The 18,973-nt window shown below is 47.9% G+C and overlaps 1 protein-coding gene across 3 annotated transcripts; it reads right to left on the reverse strand.

The window, feature by feature from the left end:
* Window positions 1-418: 418 nt before the first annotated feature.
* vps54 (VPS54 subunit of GARP complex) lies at window positions 419-18,277 on the reverse strand. Of its 3 annotated transcripts, XM_086033885.1 has the most exons (24): window positions 18,054-18,277; window positions 15,943-16,106; window positions 15,112-15,353; window positions 13,602-13,689; window positions 13,479-13,513; window positions 11,513-11,644; window positions 11,203-11,229; window positions 10,844-11,139; window positions 10,043-10,169; window positions 9,189-9,296; window positions 9,061-9,116; window positions 8,899-8,995; window positions 7,763-8,019; window positions 7,473-7,608; window positions 6,346-6,527; window positions 6,173-6,285; window positions 5,084-5,147; window positions 4,882-4,987; window positions 3,807-3,894; window positions 3,623-3,744; window positions 3,461-3,541; window positions 2,683-2,790; window positions 2,507-2,601; window positions 419-1,490 (listed from the first exon to the last, which is right to left on the reverse strand). In XM_086033885.1, the coding sequence occupies exons 2-24, from the start codon at window positions 16,094-16,096 to the stop codon at window positions 1,385-1,387; spliced, it is 2,820 nt and encodes a 939-aa protein (XP_085890011.1). In that variant the 5' UTR covers window positions 16,097-16,106; window positions 18,054-18,277; the 3' UTR covers window positions 419-1,384. The 3 variants fall into 3 exon arrangements, with proteins under 3 accessions (XP_085890011.1, XP_085890009.1, XP_085890008.1); XM_086033883.1 differs by having other exon boundaries at window positions 10,844-11,229; window positions 18,022-18,277; XM_086033882.1 differs by having other exon boundaries at window positions 10,844-11,229; window positions 18,054-18,276.
* Between the last annotated feature and the right edge of the window lie 696 nt (window positions 18,278-18,973).

The following is an 18,973-nucleotide window of genomic DNA, read 5'->3' on the forward strand; positions in this document are numbered from 1 at the left end:
CATGATCAAAAGCCAATTGGGGGTGAAAAAAAAAGAAGACAATTTGGGGGATGAAATTGATTACTGGGGACAAAGATTTGTGGGTAATATGCAGTCAAAGTAGTAGATATTTGTCATTCATTCATTCATTTTTGGAAAAACTGTACAGTAATATTAGTCCAAAGGTTGGTAGTAGAGTATTCATCTCCAGCAACAAGAATCTCCTGGAATGATTTTCTACTTTATTTGAGGAATGTTTTGTACTGCTTTATTCGAGAGTCTCTTGAGGAGGAAAAAAAAGCGCGGGCGCTGCTTGCCTAGACCCTGCGTCAACATTGGCAGGTTCGCGCCGAGCAAGTCACTTTTCATCATTCACCAAATCAGAGGCACGGAGGAGCTTTTCAATCATGTCACACAAGAAGCACGTGCAAACGACTCCTTCATTCGGGTTCATTTATTTGCATCAGCTTGGAAGCGTACGTGTGCGTACTCAATTCAGTCTCACACATGCAAGCGCTTGCAAGCGCTTGCGAGCGCGAGCGCGCACGCACGCGCACCCCCCCCCCCCCCCCCACACACGAACATGCAATCACTCCCAATCTAACTAACACACAATTTGAGTGTCGAACAGCACAAACTCACAGGATCTCATTCTCACACGCACTCACAGTTGTGTCGAGGCACATTGAGGATTCCCCAAACAAGAATCGGAGGTTTGAAGGGAAAAAAACAACAACAACCCTTTAATCTGCAAATGGTGAAAAGAACGTCCCAGTTTTCCTGAGATGACGCGTTGCACGTAAAGGAAAAGTCACAGTTTGGTCCGCAGCTTCTTCTCTTCTCGGGGGCTCAGCTTCCTGTGTTGTCACGACAACAGTCGGAAACGTTTGCAAAGGTCCTTTCGGGGGCAAGGGGGCGGAACCATTTCTGCTTGGGTCACATGGTTGCGACTGGGCAATTAGTTGCTAACTGTGTGCTACTTGTTCTACTGGTCACATTAGAAAATTCCACTAGTAGCACTTCATGAGTAATCGTAGCACACGGTTGTCAACTGGCGGGGCTTTGGCTTGCTAGCAATGCACTCGTCCTACTAGCGAAGACAAAGACCACACGAGTAGCCGGACCCTCCGGCGGGATGTCCGATTTTTGGACTTGTTTTTCATATTAATGGCACGAGGGGGCCAAAAGTGACACTTGTAGTGGAACAAAACCATTGCTAGTAAGACAGCCGCCGCTCCGCTAGTGGCGCTGGATTGTCTTACTGGTGAGGGCAAAGAGCGTCCCAGTCCCCGCAAGAAGTCGAGCGTCCGCACAACCGCTAAGATCTCGGACGGCTTTCCGTCCAGGACGTCGCCGCTCACCCGCCCGTCATCTTGTTTGCGTTAACGGCGACATCGGCGGAGGGTCACCTCTTCTGCTCCCAGATGTCGGCCATGTTGAGGTCCAAAGTCTCCAGGTTCTTGAGGGCCTGCACGTTCTCCGTGTAGAAGGCCACGTCCACCACCACCAGCCTGAGAACGCACGCCCGCAGTCCACAATCATTTCCAAAGGACGGACAGGAAGTAGGCCGGCACCTGGGTGCTGTTGCTCAAACCAATACAAATGCCGCTCATCTGCTCCCGTTTACTGGTCTGTGACATCGATGGTATGCCATTCCTTTCCACTAGAGGGCAGTGTCTGCCCTGTATTATGCAATACAGCAAAGATGTTGAGCAGTGTTGGGAAGCAAAGGCTTTGGGGCTTAGTCTTAGTTTGATGAATCACAAAATAGAATCAGTCTACTTTCATGGACTACGCTGGCAAAAGATTTACTCAAGAGTGTTTGAAATCACAAGAATTTGGATGAATTGAAGTTCAACAAAACAATTAGCAATGTCGTCAATTTGATAAGTGATTGGTTGCTGATGAATCACTTAATTGTCGCACCTCTAGTTTGACCCATCTTCTCGCGGGTGGCATTACGCTGCCCCCCGGTGGCCGGGGTGCACACGGCAGAGGGAGCCACACAGTGGCTACGTTTACATGGACAACATTTCTTTCATCCCATTAGAGTTTGGATTGAAATCCGCATCAGACGGACTGTTTTCATGGACACTCCAAATATTGATCTGATTATATGATTCATGCATCACACTTTTGGACGCACTTGCGCAGATTGAGCAAATCTACCGGAAGTCGTAGTAGAGGAAGAAGAAGCTGTAGCGACTTCCGTGACATGCGCGGTAATGTCCAAAACGCCGGATGGATCGGATTAACAATCGACATAAAGCACCCCTCTCGTTCGGAATAAAATCTTGATGGGAATTGATGGGAATGGGCTCGATCGGGTCAGAATATTCCAAACGGGGCGCGTACGTGAAGCGTTTTTCTTCCGATCAGTCCTAATAAATGTGTCCATGTAAACGTAGCCACTGTCATTGAACTCGAAGCCTGACGTGATGGCGCACAAACCGTTCTAGAATTTTGTGCTAATTACTGGATGTCGTTGTAGTACAATATTGGCGAGCGTGCGAGGCGAGCGAAGTACCCGTGCTGCGGCCCGCCGTCGTTGACGACGCCGAGTCGAGCCAGCTGTCTCTTCAGGTTCATCTTCAAGCTGATGTTGATCCGGACAAACAGCATCTGCATACGCACGCACGCAGGCACGCACGCGTCAGCCGATTGGTTGCGGGAGGCCCTGACGGGAAGCGACGTCCCGCGTACCTGCGTCTGCTCGGCCGGCAGGAGGTCGTTGATGGCCTCGTGCATCTTGACCATCTGCTTGCACACGTTGCGGAAACACGATGACGGCATCGGGGCCTTCACCTCGTACTGCGCCGACGCCGTAACGCAGGGCGAGAAGAAGAAAAACATCAAGACAGGAGGTAGGGATGGAAGGACTCACTCAAGCGCCGATTCAATTTGATTTTCAGTTCCCGATTTGTATTTGATTCGAAATCTTTATTTGAATAAAATGAATGATTCATTTTCCAGCCAAAAGATAAACAGTAAGTTTTGGAAAAAGTACACACACAAAAAAAACAGCAACTTGAAAATGAACTAAATTCTTCGTTCATTTTCAAGTTGTTGTTTTTTTTAAGAATTTGGACCGCTTAACTACATTTTTGTCTTACCGGTGCTTTGTTACTGCCAGAACTAAACATGAAATGAAAGAAATGTACAACAGAATTCGACTGCTGTCACTGGAAATCCTTTTGTGATCAAAATTTCAACATCTAATTTTTACATCGACGCATATTTTAAGCAGTTTAAATTGATCTTAAATATTTTTTAATTGATTTTAAATCAATTTTCAAGAAATGGTTACATCCCCCGAGGAGTAAAAAAAACCCTAAAACAAAAGACAAAAAAAAACGACCATTAGGGCTGATTAATAATAACGGATTACTCTGTCAATAATTTTGACAATTAATCGCCGTACATTGTCATTTCCATCCCATCCATTTTCTACCACTTCTCGGCGGTCTTCTGGCTTGCGTACCTTGGTCAGAACCTTCTCAAACACGCTGTCCATGATGGCCACCAACTTGGCCCAGATCTCGGACACGTGGTCGTTGTAGTCCTGCAAAGCGCGCGCACACGTACGAATGAACGGACCCTACGAGAAATGGATGGCGTGTGTGCGTGCAACTCGTGCGGTTACCTTGGTGATATGGTCAAAGTGTCTGAGGACGCTCAAGTGTTTGGGCTGCAGTTTGCTCTCAAAATGTCGCCTGATGACGGGAATGTAGAAGAGCACCAGCTGCAGGCAGCGCGATGCTAACGCTAACACAAACGCGCACGCGTCAAATATTGACACCGACGGATGCGCGCGTGCGGGCGCTTACCGAGGTTTTTGGTGGTGATGGTCTTGAGGCCGACCACCTGCAACGCTCCTGCGCCCAGAACCAGCTGACAACTGCGCGAGTTGAAGTGCTGCAACATGGAACAGGACACACATTTTCTGTTGTAAACACACAATTAGGGATGCAACTAAACATTATTTTCATTCTCAATTAATCTATTGATTATTCTCTCGATTGTTGGCATGCTAAAAAAAAAACACCCCCAAAAAACCGAACCCTCCCACCTGCCCCATTTCCAGTGAACTGACTTTGAGTGGCCTTTTCCAGCACCTTTTTCAAATTAAAGACTGAACGTTAACAGAGAGGGAGGGCCGTTGCTTCCGGGGCAAAAAGTGGGAAAAGGCCAATTTCCACTGAAATACAAAACAACTGTGTCTGCCTAGTTCGCTAAGAGACTGTGGCTGTTTTCAAGAAATCAAGAGTCACTACCGGACAAAACATGCAAACTTCGACCAGGTGAACGGTAAGGAACGCCGTGGAAAAATTCAAGCAACTGGAAGCCGCTATGGTCGGCCTCCGCACATTTTCACCGTACCAAATCTGGCCTTCTTTGCAAAAAAGTTTGGACACCCCTGGTGTGGTCTAGAAACGCCATCGAGTGGGCTCTAAGTAGCGATGGTAGAACATTGGCAAATGAATAAAAAAAGAGAAAAACACCCAACTTTTTACCCATGATAGTATTCCTGTGGTAGTGGCCACCGGCTCGGGGGCATGCACTGATGCCCCCGACCGACCGACCGCCCGCCCGCCCGCCCGTCTTCCTGTTTCCAAGCGACCAAATTTGAATTTTGTCAAATTGGAGGATAAAAATAACTCCAAACCCTGGGCGTAATCCAGGAATGGATTATCCATCCAGGAATCTACCGTACGTTGCCGGAGGAGTGCGACATGCGTCCGGCTGAATGTCCATGCAGAAACACGGTATGGCAAATCTTGATTTTACTAATATGAATTCTAGTTTCTAGTCCAAATTTTTGTGTGGAGCCAACGGAACTGGTTGATTTTTTTATTTTTTTGTCAGCCCGAGTAAAAAACATGAGATCAAAGACGTTGTGACCTTGAAGAGGTCAGCCAGCCGCGTCAACATGTCCGTGGCGATGGCCGGGATGTCGTTGACGCACTGGCAGTATTCCAGAAAGATCCGGATGAGAAGCAGCACCGTCCTGAAGACGAGCACAGTCCACGACAAACACAAAGCTGGTATGAACGCTGGCTCTTTGCTTCTGAATAGGTCGTGTGACTCGCGTGACCACACCTACCCCACCACGGCGTATTTGTGCCCCTTCACCAACAGGAAGTCGCCCGGCTTCCTTTCATCTGGACCTGAAATGCAAGCAAAGAACGTTACAAAACTTGTCAATGCAATTGTGTCACAAGCACATTGCGAGGGCCCGACTGACATGGCTTTTTGGAGGCCGATGCCGATACTTGGCAGTCAAATCACGATACCCGATTAAATGGTCCATTACTATAAAAAAATATATACATTCAGCCCCTAAAACTTGAGACATTTTTCATCCACTTGCACCAGCACATTTTTATCTATTCATGAAATGATTTTTTTCATTGCAGACAAAACTTTGCCCATTTATCAGTACCTTATTTTTCGGACTAAACGGTGCACCAGATTATAAGGCACAGATTCAATGGACAGGTCTATTTTTGTAAATTCCCATATAGAGGCTGCACTAGGTGATGAGACCGCATGACTGCACATGAAGGGAAACAAACCACGACGCCTAAAACCTCAGGTTAGAGGCCACAGTGCACCAAGTAAACAAAATGGAACAAAATAAAAATGAGTCTGGGGCCCTGTGAAAAAAATAACGTGTTTTTTTACAACAACAAAGTTAGGAATTACAGGCAGAAGAATGGGACAGTTTTAAAAGACTTTGTCCGTTCACGCTTTTTGAACTTTACAACAGAGAGAAAATTCTGCAAAATTGGCGATTTTGGGGGGAGAATATTTGTTGGAACGTAGGCATGGTCTGATATTAGATTGCGTTGGTACGACAACCATGAGCAAAAATATCACGCTAATGCTGTATCACGGTATTAAAAAAAAAAGCCCAAAAGTGAATTAACTTCAAAGAGACTGCTCTTGTGCACACTTTTTAGTCCTCTTGAAATAGAAAACAGCAGCTCATTAGCGGTGGCAGACAGACATTATTAGCGGTTATTGAAACAATGACCCTTTAAAACCGTCCCTATTTGAATGCAATTATGTTTGCGTTTCGCTGTAACGTGTTAACAAACAAAAACAAAAACCAAAAAAAAGCTTTTTGTGCCAAAGAGCATAGCAATATCGGTTGCAAACGCAATACTGTATTGCGCTCGCTGGTGGCTACCTGCTGCTTTGCGCAGTGCGAGCGCGATGGTGCCGTCCGCCATGGAGTCCACCAGCTCCTGAAACTCGGCGGGAACCTCCGCCTGCTTCCAGCGCTCGTTGTCCAGCAGGAGACTGCGGGCACAGCGACCCGTGGTCATAGGGATGCCGGCGGTGACGGCGGCAGTGGCTCACCTGAGTTTGGTCTTGCGCTCCTCGTGGAAGCGGTGGACGAAGCGGTCGGCCTGACTCTGCAGCGCCCCCCGCAGGGACACGCTGCGCCTGCCGCACAGCTCCTCCGTGTCCTTGGCGAAGGACTCCACCGCCACGGAGAGGTCCACAAACTCGGCCGAGCTGATGCGCTCCAGAGAGCCGTCCTGCCGGTTCATTCAAATTCACAGCAAAGGACTTTTGTTTTTCTTGTCTAAATGAAGTCACCAACTTACTGTTCACGCTTGAGCATTTACATCAACACCCATTCATGTCATATGAAATGTCTCAGATGAGGGTTAACTCATTTTTGAGTTAAGCAATTCTTTTATTTGACATTTTAAAAGAGAGCCCGATTATTGTTGAATTTAAAAAGCTTTTACACCGCTTGGGGCCAGTGCGACTTCAATGATTACTGCGGAAGGGTTCGAGGTGGATTGGCGGGTAGTCGTTCAAGTATCTGTGGATGTTAAAGCGGAAGTCAACGCAAACATAATTTTTTCAAGAATATATCCTATGGAAGCTCTCTAGTTGAAACAGGGCATTCTGACAAATATTGTGGTTGGGGAATGAGCAAACACTGATATCGGTCATACAGGGAGCAAAGGGCCCGTAAAAAGGGGGTTTGGTACCCCATACTCACTAGCACACTTGGGCAAATAAACCTCGAGGACTGGTCCAAGGCTCCGCGGCCGGGACGAAAGCCACACCTCCTTCTTTAAACATTTGTTTTTTTAAACCAAAACGATTTTTTGCAATTTCCATATTGGATGCTGTCAACGGAGTATTTTCAAAAATAAGATTTTTGATTTAAAAGGAAAAATGTTTTATTGCGACTTGCATATTAGATGTCTTCATGTATGGCTGGGTGATTAATGAACTTTATCAATCATAATCAGTGAATTGAAGTTCATTGTACAGAATGAAATTTACTGGAAAAAAAAGGGGGGTTTCAATTAAATCTTTGTTTTTTCAAAAACAAACTTTGGGGGAAAAAAAAATACTCAAAAATGTTTTTTTTAATAGTTTGGGAAAAAATAACTTCAAAAAACATTTGATAAAAACCTGTACTTGGGGAAATATTTTGTTCAAGTGAACAAACGTTTTTGTACCTTGGCTCTGGCGGCGAGGATCTTGACACAGCGGTCGTGGCTGATGTCGGAGGCGGCGTGCAGAAGCTCCTGGATGTTGTTCAGCACGCGGTTCAGCTCCAAGTCAGACGGCATCATGTCACCGGCAGTGTTGTACCTGCATCCGTTGGACACGAGGTTATTTAAGTCAACGGCGAAAACTAACTCAAATTGGAAAAAAACAAACAAGATGAACTAAGCCCTCAAGCAATATCAAGCAAGAACGATTTGTGCCGCAGCAGCACCCCCAGCGGCATTTGCGTGCGACCTACACGAAGTTCTGCTCTCCAGACGCCGACTCAGCGTCCGACGAGCCAGACGGCGCGGCGGCTCTTGCTTGATGGGCGTGGGCGCCGTGGAGGGCGTCGCTGATAAACGGCCCGTCGTGAGTGAGGTAGGCCAACTCGGCGACGTCCCCGCACGTGCCGGGCGCTTCGTGAGGCTGTCGGTGGGACTTCTCCACTGAGGAAGTCTTCTGGGCGGACTCCAGAACCTCCAAGATCACCAACCGGATCACGCTGAGGGTGGCCTAGGAGAAGACAAGGACGCAATCTTGGTTCTGCATCGGAAAGAATCTTAGAGAAGACTACGAACGCGTGCCTGCCCGGTCCACCGGGCAGCAAAATAAAGTCATACAGACAAATGGGTGTGTCTTCCTTTCTACTCTATATCGGCATTGCTTACTTCGAAGTAGGGCTGAATGATTTTGAAAAACAACCGAGGTGCACTTTTTTCCCGTTCAATATTTCGATTGCAATTGAAGAAAAGAAAAAGTACGAAACATCAATGATTTGGTTTTATAGCTTAGGCTTACACTACGATGAAGGCAAATAAAGCATGAATTTATATTAGAGAGCGTTTACTTGTCTACTGCCATTCGAGGTGTCAACGTACTCAACACTTTGATGAGCAGTCTTGACGTGGCACAAATCTTCACAAAATTCCACCAAACAACTGTGGCGTAAATACAAGTCGGCATCCGAAATAATCTATGGCTGTATATAAACACCCGCTCCGCGAGCCAAGTGCAGATTTTGGAGCCGCCCGACATCAGCAATAGAATAAATACAACTTCCCGACCGTCCGTCCGTCATGAAGTACGGATTGTTTTATTCTCCGCCCACCGATTGCAGCTTTTGAAATGTGAAAATTGCCTTGTCCTGCATTGCAATGTCAAGTCCATTTCAATGCATTGCTCCTCCCTACTGATCACAGACTCAACCTGTGCATCAATGCACAGATTGCACCATGACTGCTGTAGTCTCCGCGGGATGAGGGTCGGCTCACTTACATGAGACAAATCTGCCTCTAAAGCCAGCCCAATTCACCTGACATTTCATGAAGCAGCACCCGTACATTTGTGAGAATGTTTCATATGTATAGAAAAAAAGTCAAAGCGGTGACTCGCCTTCATCCTGTGGAGGAAAAGCATGAAGCACTCAAAGACGTCCTTGAGGAGCTCCAACCACTGAGGGAAGGTCATCAGACGCATCTGCTCGGCCAACCTGCGGCGTTCACGTCATTGGGATTTCTTCTTCGGTGACATCATCGGGGAGCCGTCGCAACTTACTTGGTGACCACTTCCGTGTCGATGTCGTCGATGGACTGGAGTCGCTCGGCGACGCGCTGTCGACACAAATGCGCTCACTTCCCGTTGCCATGACAACAAGCAGCACAAGAAAAATACCGGGGTCACACCTGGGACACGATGGCCTTGGCCGCCGCCATCATCTCGTCGCCGTAAATGTCCAAAAAGTCCAACTTCCTCTGGCGCAGCAGGCCAAACACCAGTGACTGAAGACGCTCCTGCACACACAATGTCATCAGGATGCGTTTGACTGACGCCGTGTGGAATGAAAAAAAGAGCGCCCTCGCAAACGACGCAGGAGCAATCAAGGACAGAATAACCACCTCTCAATCAGGGATGACAAACAATTGTATTGATGCCGCCCACCCAGCGTGGACATCACCACAAGTCCTGTCCTATTTCCTTTCAAATTGGTCCATTATTAATGACTTCAATCATTTCAAGAATCCTATGAAATAAGCAGAGATCTGTTGCAAACAGTAACACTTGAGCACCGAAGTTTGCACACCCCTGATCTTAAATCACCTTTTTTGATTCAAATTCAAATTTGTGACACAATGTGATCAAGACACAAAATACGGATTATTGATTGAGCCATTGATTCTCATGCAGTCACAAGTCCCGCATGAGCGTGTGCGCGTCCCACCTTGGGAGAGGCAGCGTTTGCCGCGTATAGCTGTGGTGAACACACAAAACGCACACAAACGCTGTCAGTGTGCACACAATGGGATACGCGACACATACACTACAGCTTAGAGTAGAGAGGGTGATGATGCCCTTCAAATGACGTCACTCACTCCTGGGCGACAAGTTTGCGTGTTTGACCTATAATTCCATCATATTACAAATGGAATTAATCGCTCAGCCCTAAAACGAAGCCAACGTTTCCAGAAGCCAATCATTTCAAGTCGTCATCATCATTTCACCGCCGATCGCTTTCGCTCCTTTGCCATTGCAAACAGACCTTCTCCAGGAGCTGCGCGTCGTCCCTCAGGCTGCGGTTGAGCTCGCTGCGTGCGTACATGCTGAAGTCCTCCACCATCATCTTGTCAATCAGCTTCTCCAGCTCACACAGCTGAGAGCCCAGATGTCTGCACATACACACAGCCACGTCACGTCACGTCACGTGTGGAAAAACACGCGAGCCGACAGATCGCCGAGTGGGCAAAAAAACAAAAGACGCTAAAGTGAAACTGGCTTACGCAACTACATGTCTACTGTGAGCTAATTTGATATAGCCCATCACAAACAAGTTTCAACAAATTCTACACCCTCAAGATGTGGTCATGGATAGATGGAGCCGCTGGCGCACTTTCAGCAGCTTTATTGAATAAACGGTTCCAAAATAAACACATCACCAGCACATTCGCGCATAGGCGGGCTGCACGGCTAGAGGCGCCCGACACGCAACCGTGCTAACGGTTAGCCGCCGACAAATAGCCAACTCTACAGTTCACTCTGACGAGACCAGACCGAGAGTGAGTCTTCCCTCTTTTTTTCCTCACTTTTATGTTGCGCGCCTCCCCCCTAGATGGATGCGTAACAGCGCAGCTCCACGATGACGGAATCGGATCAGACCACAAGCAACGGCACCAAAACTGGGACATTCCTGATTTTCTATCCTTACGTGTGGTGGTGTGGCCTCTATTTGAATAATTGTCGCAGCCCTTGTACAATGCGGCAAACGAAAAACAGCGATTCATTTTAGGAAGCGGCGCAAGCGGCCCCTGTGCCGTGGTCTCCAAAGTTGCCGGCGACTTGTCACCTGAAGCTGTGGATGCCTTGCAACTCCTGCTGCAGGACCTCTTTGGTGGTGGCGATGAGCTCCAGCGCGCCCACAAACTCGGAGGTGGAGAGTAGCAGCTGCACGGTGGGCTGCGTCTGGTGCACGGCGGCCATCAGCTTCAGCTTGCCGTGCAGCTTGACGCAGTTGTTGCGCGTGAGGGCGGCGCGCAGAGCCGCCAGGGGGCCCTGGCACATGACGCGGTCGATGGCGGCGGTGCGGCGCCGCAGCAGCGCCACCGCCTCCTGCGTCTCCCTCAGGCGGTCCCGCAGCTCGTGCTGCGACGACATGGCGTGGAAGAAGGCTTCCGAGCGCAGCGAGATCTGCCGCGCGATGCTCACCTCCACCACATCCAGGTAGTGACTCAGCTGCGACACGCACAAGACGGAGGACAAGGACTCGTCTTTCTGTTGGTTTACAATGGTGCGACAGAAGCCTACGGAAGCTCAACATCAAGCGCAAAAAAAACTGTGACATGCTTGATTCCCCCCCCCCCCCATCATCTTTGTGTCGGGTCTGTCACGGATGAAACATCTTTCTGTGTGTTCCAGGCCTCAGACCCGTCTGAGGATTCCCTGGCCACGCTAACTCGACTCATATGACAATGTGAAGGGTGTCAATTTGAAGCATCCGAAGTGCGCGTCGCCCTACCTTCTCTTGAAGCAGCTTGGAAGACGCTACATCACGGCTGCTGCGCCCACCGCCGCTGTTGAAGTGCGACCACGGCAGGACGGCGTTGAAGGTCGATGGCTCCTCCAGGGCAAAGTCAGGCTTCAAGAACATCTGAAAAGTCGCCATGGTCACAACAGCAAAAGTGTGGCAACCGCACACATCTTTCCCCAGTACTTTTGGAACACACAAACTTTGGCCCGGGGCTCGCAGGGGACCATTGTTGTCATGAACAAAGGGAATTACTGCCCAAACGTAGTTGTAGGATAATTTATCAAGGCCAAAAGAAGAGCCTGTGATAGGGGAGCTGGTGCATTCCAGAGGGCCAGGAACCTCCACAGCTCTCAACTGATGGAGGAGTCTTTTAGTTCCAGGAAGTAGAGAACTGAAGAAAACGGTGAAGAAAACTTTGGGTGGAAACACAACTTTAAACAATTGAACGAGGAGCTATGAATGCAAGCTGGAGAGTTGTTTGCCAGAGGTCTAGAAACCTCAGATGAGGCTTTGAAGAGAAATCCAACCCAAAGACTTTGTTTTTCAAGTTCATGTTCCCGGCAGGCAGGCTAGTTGAAAGACGGCATTATGATGAGTATTGCGTTTGCGGAATATGAGTTAAGGAGCAAAACGCACCCCTTTCTAGCCATCTCAGGGGGCGGCCATTTTGTCGCTTCTGTCGACTGAAAATGACGTCACAACTGCTCAGGGCTCAGGTAACGGCCAATCTCGGCTCAGCTTTGGAAAACAGGTCAGCCGCGATTGGTCGTTACCTGAGCAGTTGCGACGTCATTTTCGGTCGTCGGAAGCGACAAAATGGCCGGCCCCCAGAGATGGCTGAAAACGGGCGGATTGACTCTTATTCCACAAACGTAATATTGATCAGAATGCCTTGTTTCAACTAGTGGGCTTGCATTTTTGCATATTCTTGGGAAAAAAAAAAAGGGTTGGGTTGACTTCCGCTTTAAGATCCTGGAAATCTGAGAGGAAATACAGGCTGAACAATTTAAACTAAAGGCGAGCTAACTTGCCATCAGGAAAGTTGATGGTCAATTCTAGAGACCAACAGAAAATCCTGCTAAGGGGTGTCGTATTTTCAAGATGTCGAGCAAACTCTGCCAGATCTAAACGGATCGAAGACTCAAAGCTCCGGCCACTACAACTACCAAGTACTGTAGTACAAATTCCGGGAAAATTAAGTGACATTTTTATTGGGGATCTTCCTTTGAGTTCTCGGAACGGATAGGACCAAATACTCCCAAAAATGATGTCATGTCATGTCATCTTCCAAAGCGCTTATCCTATATAGGGTCGCGGGGAGTTGCCGGAGCCTATCCCAGCCGTCAATGGGCGAAGGCAGACTACACCCCGAACTGGTCGCCAGCCAGTCGCAGGGCACACATAGACGCTGTCACTGAGCGGGAATCGATCCCGCGCTGCCCGCACACAACTCAGGCCCGTGTACCACTACACTATCAGGGACCCTCTCCCAAAAATTAATTTAAAAAAAACAAGACTTTTCTCGGAAATGGCTTAAGGTTCACACCATGTTTGACACACTTAACAGACAAGCTAACATGCTATTAGGACAGTGTCAGGCTCATTTCTGGAGGCTAAAAGAAAACCCAATTATTCAATGACCAAATTCGAACTCAATGCAAACTTTTCCCATCAGGAACTACAAGCACCAAAAAATACAACAAAATTTAAAAAAAAGAATTTAAAATGAGTTTTTAAAAAGTACTAATAGGGAGTTTTCGGGTTATTGCTCGAGGCCACATTAAGAGCCTGCTATGGGCGGTAGTGCTTTCTAAAGGTCCGTGAATCTTTGGATCGCGGCCTGATTGGAGTGTTTTACTTCCAAGAATTTCTGGCGGAAAGAGGCTGAAGGTTCGCACGAGATAACAAGCTATCGGGACAGAAGGCGGGAAGCTGAAGACGACAAACTTGTTACCTTGGGGACTTGGTCCAACTCGGCTCTCGACTTTTCTACAAGAGCCAAAGGGAAAGGCAAAAAAAAGTCGAGTCACATGACCAAAGCCCACGTGATGGTTGCAGCTGATGAACAAACCGGAACCTTGGTTGGTGCTGATGCTGGAGTTGGCGTCCACAAAGTCCTCTTTGATGGGACAAAGAGTCTTACATCGCTCGTGGATTCTTTCCCTCTGAAAGCAACAAAAAGACTTGTGCCATTTTCTTTCTTCGCTAATTCTACTTGCTTACAAAACCACAAACTCATTTGTCATTTTTATGTTAAGCCCACACAACCTGTAGCTTAGCTTTTTCGCCCCTGTGAATGAAAAGACTGAATCCTATGGAAGGAAGTAAAGAGTTGAAGGATGGAAGCGGCGATGACAGGACAGAAAAGGGGAAGAGGTGTCGACAACGGAGTGGTGACAGCGAGCATGGACGCGAGGACGAGGACACCAAAGGAAGGATGGAGACGAGGACATCGGTGCCTTGCTACGCTTTCATGTTAAACTTGTGTCGCGGCAGAGGGACTGTGGTTGGGGCGTTTACATTGCCGTCACAAATGGTTGCTACCCGAGTCAACCACGCAACCTCCGGAAATCGCGTTCAATCGCTGGACACTCAAACGACTTCATTACGCTGACATGACCGTATATCATAGGGCGCCCGTTGCCAGCGTTTACCAGGCTTAAAGTAAATAAAAAGTGTTTTCTCATCCAAAAATAAATACCAGTTTGTCCGCCGTATTATTTAGCGGGAATGTGTTTCATTTGCCATCTGTATTTATAACTGTTATTTTAACCAAGCACAAAATATATCTTTTTTATCCAAATATACACGGTATATTTACGTGTATATTTATACGTTAATTTGTGATATATATATACACACACACACACAAGTAAAAGCCCATATTTATGCAAATACTCCATTATTCGATAGAATTTTCTAGGGATGTTCCGATCAGGATTTTATGACTCGCTTCCATGAGTGAGACTGGCCGATACCGATACAGATTCCAATCACATGGATTATTTACATATTTTACAAATATGAGCCACAATGCATCTCCCTGTGTACTGCGCTGACGCAACACTGCACACAGGCTGGTCTCTCATTGCTGTAGACTGCAAAGCATGAGCTGCTACTACTGAAAGCACCAATGGATATTAGGAAGGATATCTGAGTACGCCTTGTAGTCATGTGCGAATTGCTCCAATGCTAACATGCTAACAGCTGGTACTCGAACACAGCACGATAGCAGGCAGCCTGAATAGAGAAAGCAGTAAGGCAGCTCAATAAGGATTTTGCAGCTATGAAGCCAAACTGTAAAATGTATTGTGTTGGAATTCAAGTGTGGAAAGGAAAAATATGCACGCTAGGCTCACTGAAGACTCAAATTTGTCCGTAGGTGCGATTGCGAATGCTTGTTCGCCTGTGTTTGCCCTGCGATTGGCTCGCGACCAGTTCAGGGTGTAGCTGCCTCCCGCCCGGAGGCTTGCGCAGTTCGGCTGATCTCGCCCCAGTTGACTGGCGCCTGAGGCAATGGAAAAGCAACGGAAGCCAGGCCGGGCCGTTCTGGAACCTGGAGTCCAGTAAAAGCCGCTTAAGCTCACCTGTGCGCTCTCCTGCCGGTACGCGCTGAAGTGCTCCGGCGTGACGTTGCCGAGGCAGAAGGACGGCATCACCTCGGCCTCGGCGAAATCCAGACCCCAGGTCTTGGTGAAGAAGTCCGACTCGCGTTTGGCCAGCCTCGGGTCGTTGAGCGCCGCCGGCAGGTTGACCTTGGAACTGTAAACCGTCCAGCGGTCGTGCTCCGAGACCACCGACGGGCCCTCGCGCAGGCCCCGCCCACCGCCTGCGCAGGGGAGGGGAAATGACATCGTCATCTAATTGCGCTTGGGAGTCCTTTGTTTGCTTCGGACCAAGTTTAGATCAGGTGGCACACTAGCTTGGCTAACATGTTAACGTCTACCAGTTGACATCGCAGAGCATTTTATACGAGTCGCACGTGTAAAATATGCGACTCAAATGTATTTTTAACAGCTACAATTTCGATACCGTAATGCCATGATGTTTTTGCTCCAGGTTGTCATACCGTCAGAATATGACCCCATGCCTACGTCACACCAATGATGCCTTCTATTGGGGTTTTTGGTTCACACGATGCGTTCAAGTGTCATCGTCGTTGGTTTACACTTGCGATGCGGTCAAGCGTCGTCTCCCTTGGTTTACACTCGTGACGCATTCAAGAGCCATTGTCGTCACAATGTGTCCTCACAACGTGGCCTCACAACGTGGCCTCACAACGTGGCCTCACAACGTGGCCTCACAACGTGGCCTCACAACGTGGCCTCACAACGTGGCCTCACAACGTGGCCTCACAACGTGGCCATGGCGTCAAACCAGTGATGTCGTAAGTGTCAGCGAGTGTTACTTGTCCTCACCGGTGGGCTCTTTTGGGCACACGTCGGGCAGCGAGCGGGCGGGCCGGCGCCGGGAGGGGGAGGGGCAGGGTGACAGGGGGTCCCGCTCCTTGCGGAAGAGCCCGTCTCCGACGGCGGGCCGAGCCATTGGCGAGGAACCGGGCCGGGTCGCCATGACTGGCTAGCTGCACGGAGAGAGCACGCATTAAAAACACGGTCGGTGAATTTGACCTGGCAATGCGTTCATGTGCCTGCCACCGGGTGCTCGCCTGAAGAATGTTATCGTGTTTTGGGGATGCGACCGGTATCTCGTCACTTCGTACGGCGCTACCGTGATTTACAGACGTGCCTTGAGATGAGGGATGAATTGAATTCATTCAAAACACTGAAATGAGTCGAAATGGCATAGGTCCGTGCCAGCCTTACCGACCCTCAAAAAAACAAACAAAAAAAACGTGTCTTTGTCGAAGAAAACAGCACTCACTCACTCACACATTCAATAGACATACTGTAGAATTTGTATTGATATGTGTCTTTAAGGAGCGTGGCCTAGCGAGTGCCGCCAGACCCCAGAAACAGTCGGGTTGGCCGTTGGCCAAGTGGTTCATTCAGTGTGAGCGTCTGCTCCTTTCGAGTCTAACTTGTCATTAGCCAGGTTTACATCGAGCCATGTATTCTGATTAGAAAGGATCCAAATGAATGAAAACGCTCCATAGAAACTCCTCAATCGGAATAAAAAGGCCAAATGCCAATGGAATTTCATTCGGATTCACAGGGGTGGAATATATTCCTTTTGCCAATCCAAACGAGCGTCACGTAAACAGTTCAATTGGAATAGCCAGGCTGCATTCGGTCTGCCCATGCTCTGTTTTGGCGTAAATGGCGCAGTGACATCTTTGTATACACAGTTGAAAAGGGCACCGTCTAACCAGAGCTCGTCTGCGATGCGGGAACTTGTCGTAAAGTACTGCTAACTTGTTTTTCATCAAGATGCTGCTTTAAGAAAAGTGTTCAAACAATCGCACAAACCGAGCTAAATAGATACAATACAATTTTAATTATATAGCGCATTCAGAATGATTTCAATCAGTATCCATTTAAACACGACTACAGTATTTGGGATTTGTGTTTGGCAACTGTGCCTGGCATGATATACATTTTTTGCCCTTTTTTTTTTGTAACTTCACTTGAGCGCCTCCCTAACTGAAGTTTGCTTGTACTAGTCATAAGCAAAACAAAACAACCACGCGACAGCTCTGTACTTGAAAACCATGTAAATTTAGGCACTCTTAAGTCAAAGTCCCACCGCACTCGTGACATGAGTAAAGTTTCCGAGGGGGTCATGTGACTTTTGTGACCTTTAGCAACTGTGGCACTTCCTTCCTGCTGTCTTCGCGCACACCTGAGATCGCTGAGAAAGCACAAACATTCTGACACAAAAAAAAACCCCAACACTCCTAATCTGAATTTTAAAAACAGAAAAAAAAAAAAAAAAAAAAAAATCAACAAAATTACTGTCCAAACACAATCGCTTAGTTTAGGTCTCATTTGTCATAGACACAAACCAAGAAGTGTCACAGAAATGGATACAAATTGTGAGGAGTGTCTCTAAATCGAAATAATCCGCTACCATCACGTTATTTTGTGATTATCATTGTTTTTATTACGTATGTATGACTTAAAATAGCATGAAAAATGTGTCATTTGGAGTTCGTGTTGAATGCTGACTCGTCAATCAGGGCGAGCAGCTGTGACAGACGCTCGTAGCATTAGCATTAGCATTAGCATTAGCATTAGCATTAGCATTAGCGGCGCAACTCTCGCTCCCCCGCAGCCGACGCTTGTTAGCACGACGCGTTCCGAGCCGGCGACACAAATCCGGAGTTTGTCAACACAAAGACAGCGTCCGCGTTTGACACCAAATGACACTGCGTTGATGTCAGGCGCTGAAGCTAATGCTAAAGCTAAAGCTAAAAGCGGCGGCGATTCCGCGTACGCCGCCGCTAGCAGGTTAGCCCTTAAAATAAACTAAGCTAAACTAGGGCGATTGCCTCTACGCTGAGATCTCCGAAGAGCCCGTCAGCAATCAAACAAACGTACCAACAAACCGCGGCTATTGCTTCCTCACCAACCTGTCGTCGGAAGCGGGACAGCAGCCGTGGTCGTTCCCTTTTGCGTTCACCATCACATCGACAAGCGAGGACCCACCGCGGACGCCAGCGGCTACTAGCACAAGCGACCCGCCGACCATCGCACACTGCTGGATCGCCAGCGGCGCTTTCTTCTGACGGGGAACTGGCTGGGCGCTTTGCTGCCGGCTGCTGGACAAGCGTGCAACTACAACAGTCGCGTTTCTGGACGGAGAATCCCCACCTACTCGCGAGCTCACAAACTCGCGATTCGCTTTTTTCTCTCCCCGTTACTGGAGAGATGTCCCGACTGAACCTTTTTGATTATTCCATGGACTATATGTTAGTTCGAATAATCGGATATTGTTGTTAGTATTGTTTGATGCCCAAATCAAACCCAATTAAGCAATTCTGCGGGGCCACTATTACGTGAATGGATTTAACAGTATCCCATATTAGGGACATAAGTCAATGTATTAGTAAACTCTTTGCAATTTATGAGCAAATTCCTAATCTACGTTGTTGTTGAAATTATTACTGTTTTCTGAATGTAGACTCAATAAATAAATTATGCATGTTGCCTAAACTGTCTTTGACATTGTTTTTTTTTTTTAAGGCTGAACCTTCATTATTTGTGCTTATGCATGCTCTGCGGACCTTCTAATTCCGTTTGTAGCCTACACACGTTCAGATCCCAAAATATTGATGAATCAACAGATTTGCGCATCAAACATGCCTATGCACGATTTCGACACAAATTTGCGCGTGCAGACCGTTAGCGAACGAGGCCCGTGGTCTTGCCGGACGGTGAACCTTCGGCCCAGTCTGAGGTCTTGAGCACCCTGGAATCGGTTTTGGGAATAGCTGTTTCATCCGTCCTTGAGTTGCAAGCAGTCGTCCCGTCTCTCCGGGAATGAAAATGT

This window comes from Filicampus tigris, chromosome 6 (genome assembly GCF_054856515.1).
Source record: "Filicampus tigris isolate MCC_2025a chromosome 6, RoL_Ftig_1.0, whole genome shotgun sequence".
Lineage (NCBI taxonomy): Eukaryota > Metazoa > Chordata > Actinopteri > Syngnathiformes > Syngnathidae > Filicampus > Filicampus tigris.

Bases quoted from the DNA above. Each gene is read 5' to 3' on its own strand.
- vps54 (XM_086033883.1), bottom strand. From the start codon at position 16,096: ATGGCGACCCGGCCCGGTTCCTCGCCAATGGCTCGGCCCGCCGTCGGA. The intron at 3,745-3,806 runs GTAAGCGCCCGC...CGTTTGTGTTAG, and splicing joins CATCACCACCAAAAACCTCG to CGTTAGCATCGCGCTGCCTG. The intron at 3,542-3,622 runs GTAACCGCACGA...CGCGCTTTGCAG, and splicing joins ACTTTGACCATATCACCAAG to GACTACAACGACCACGTGTC.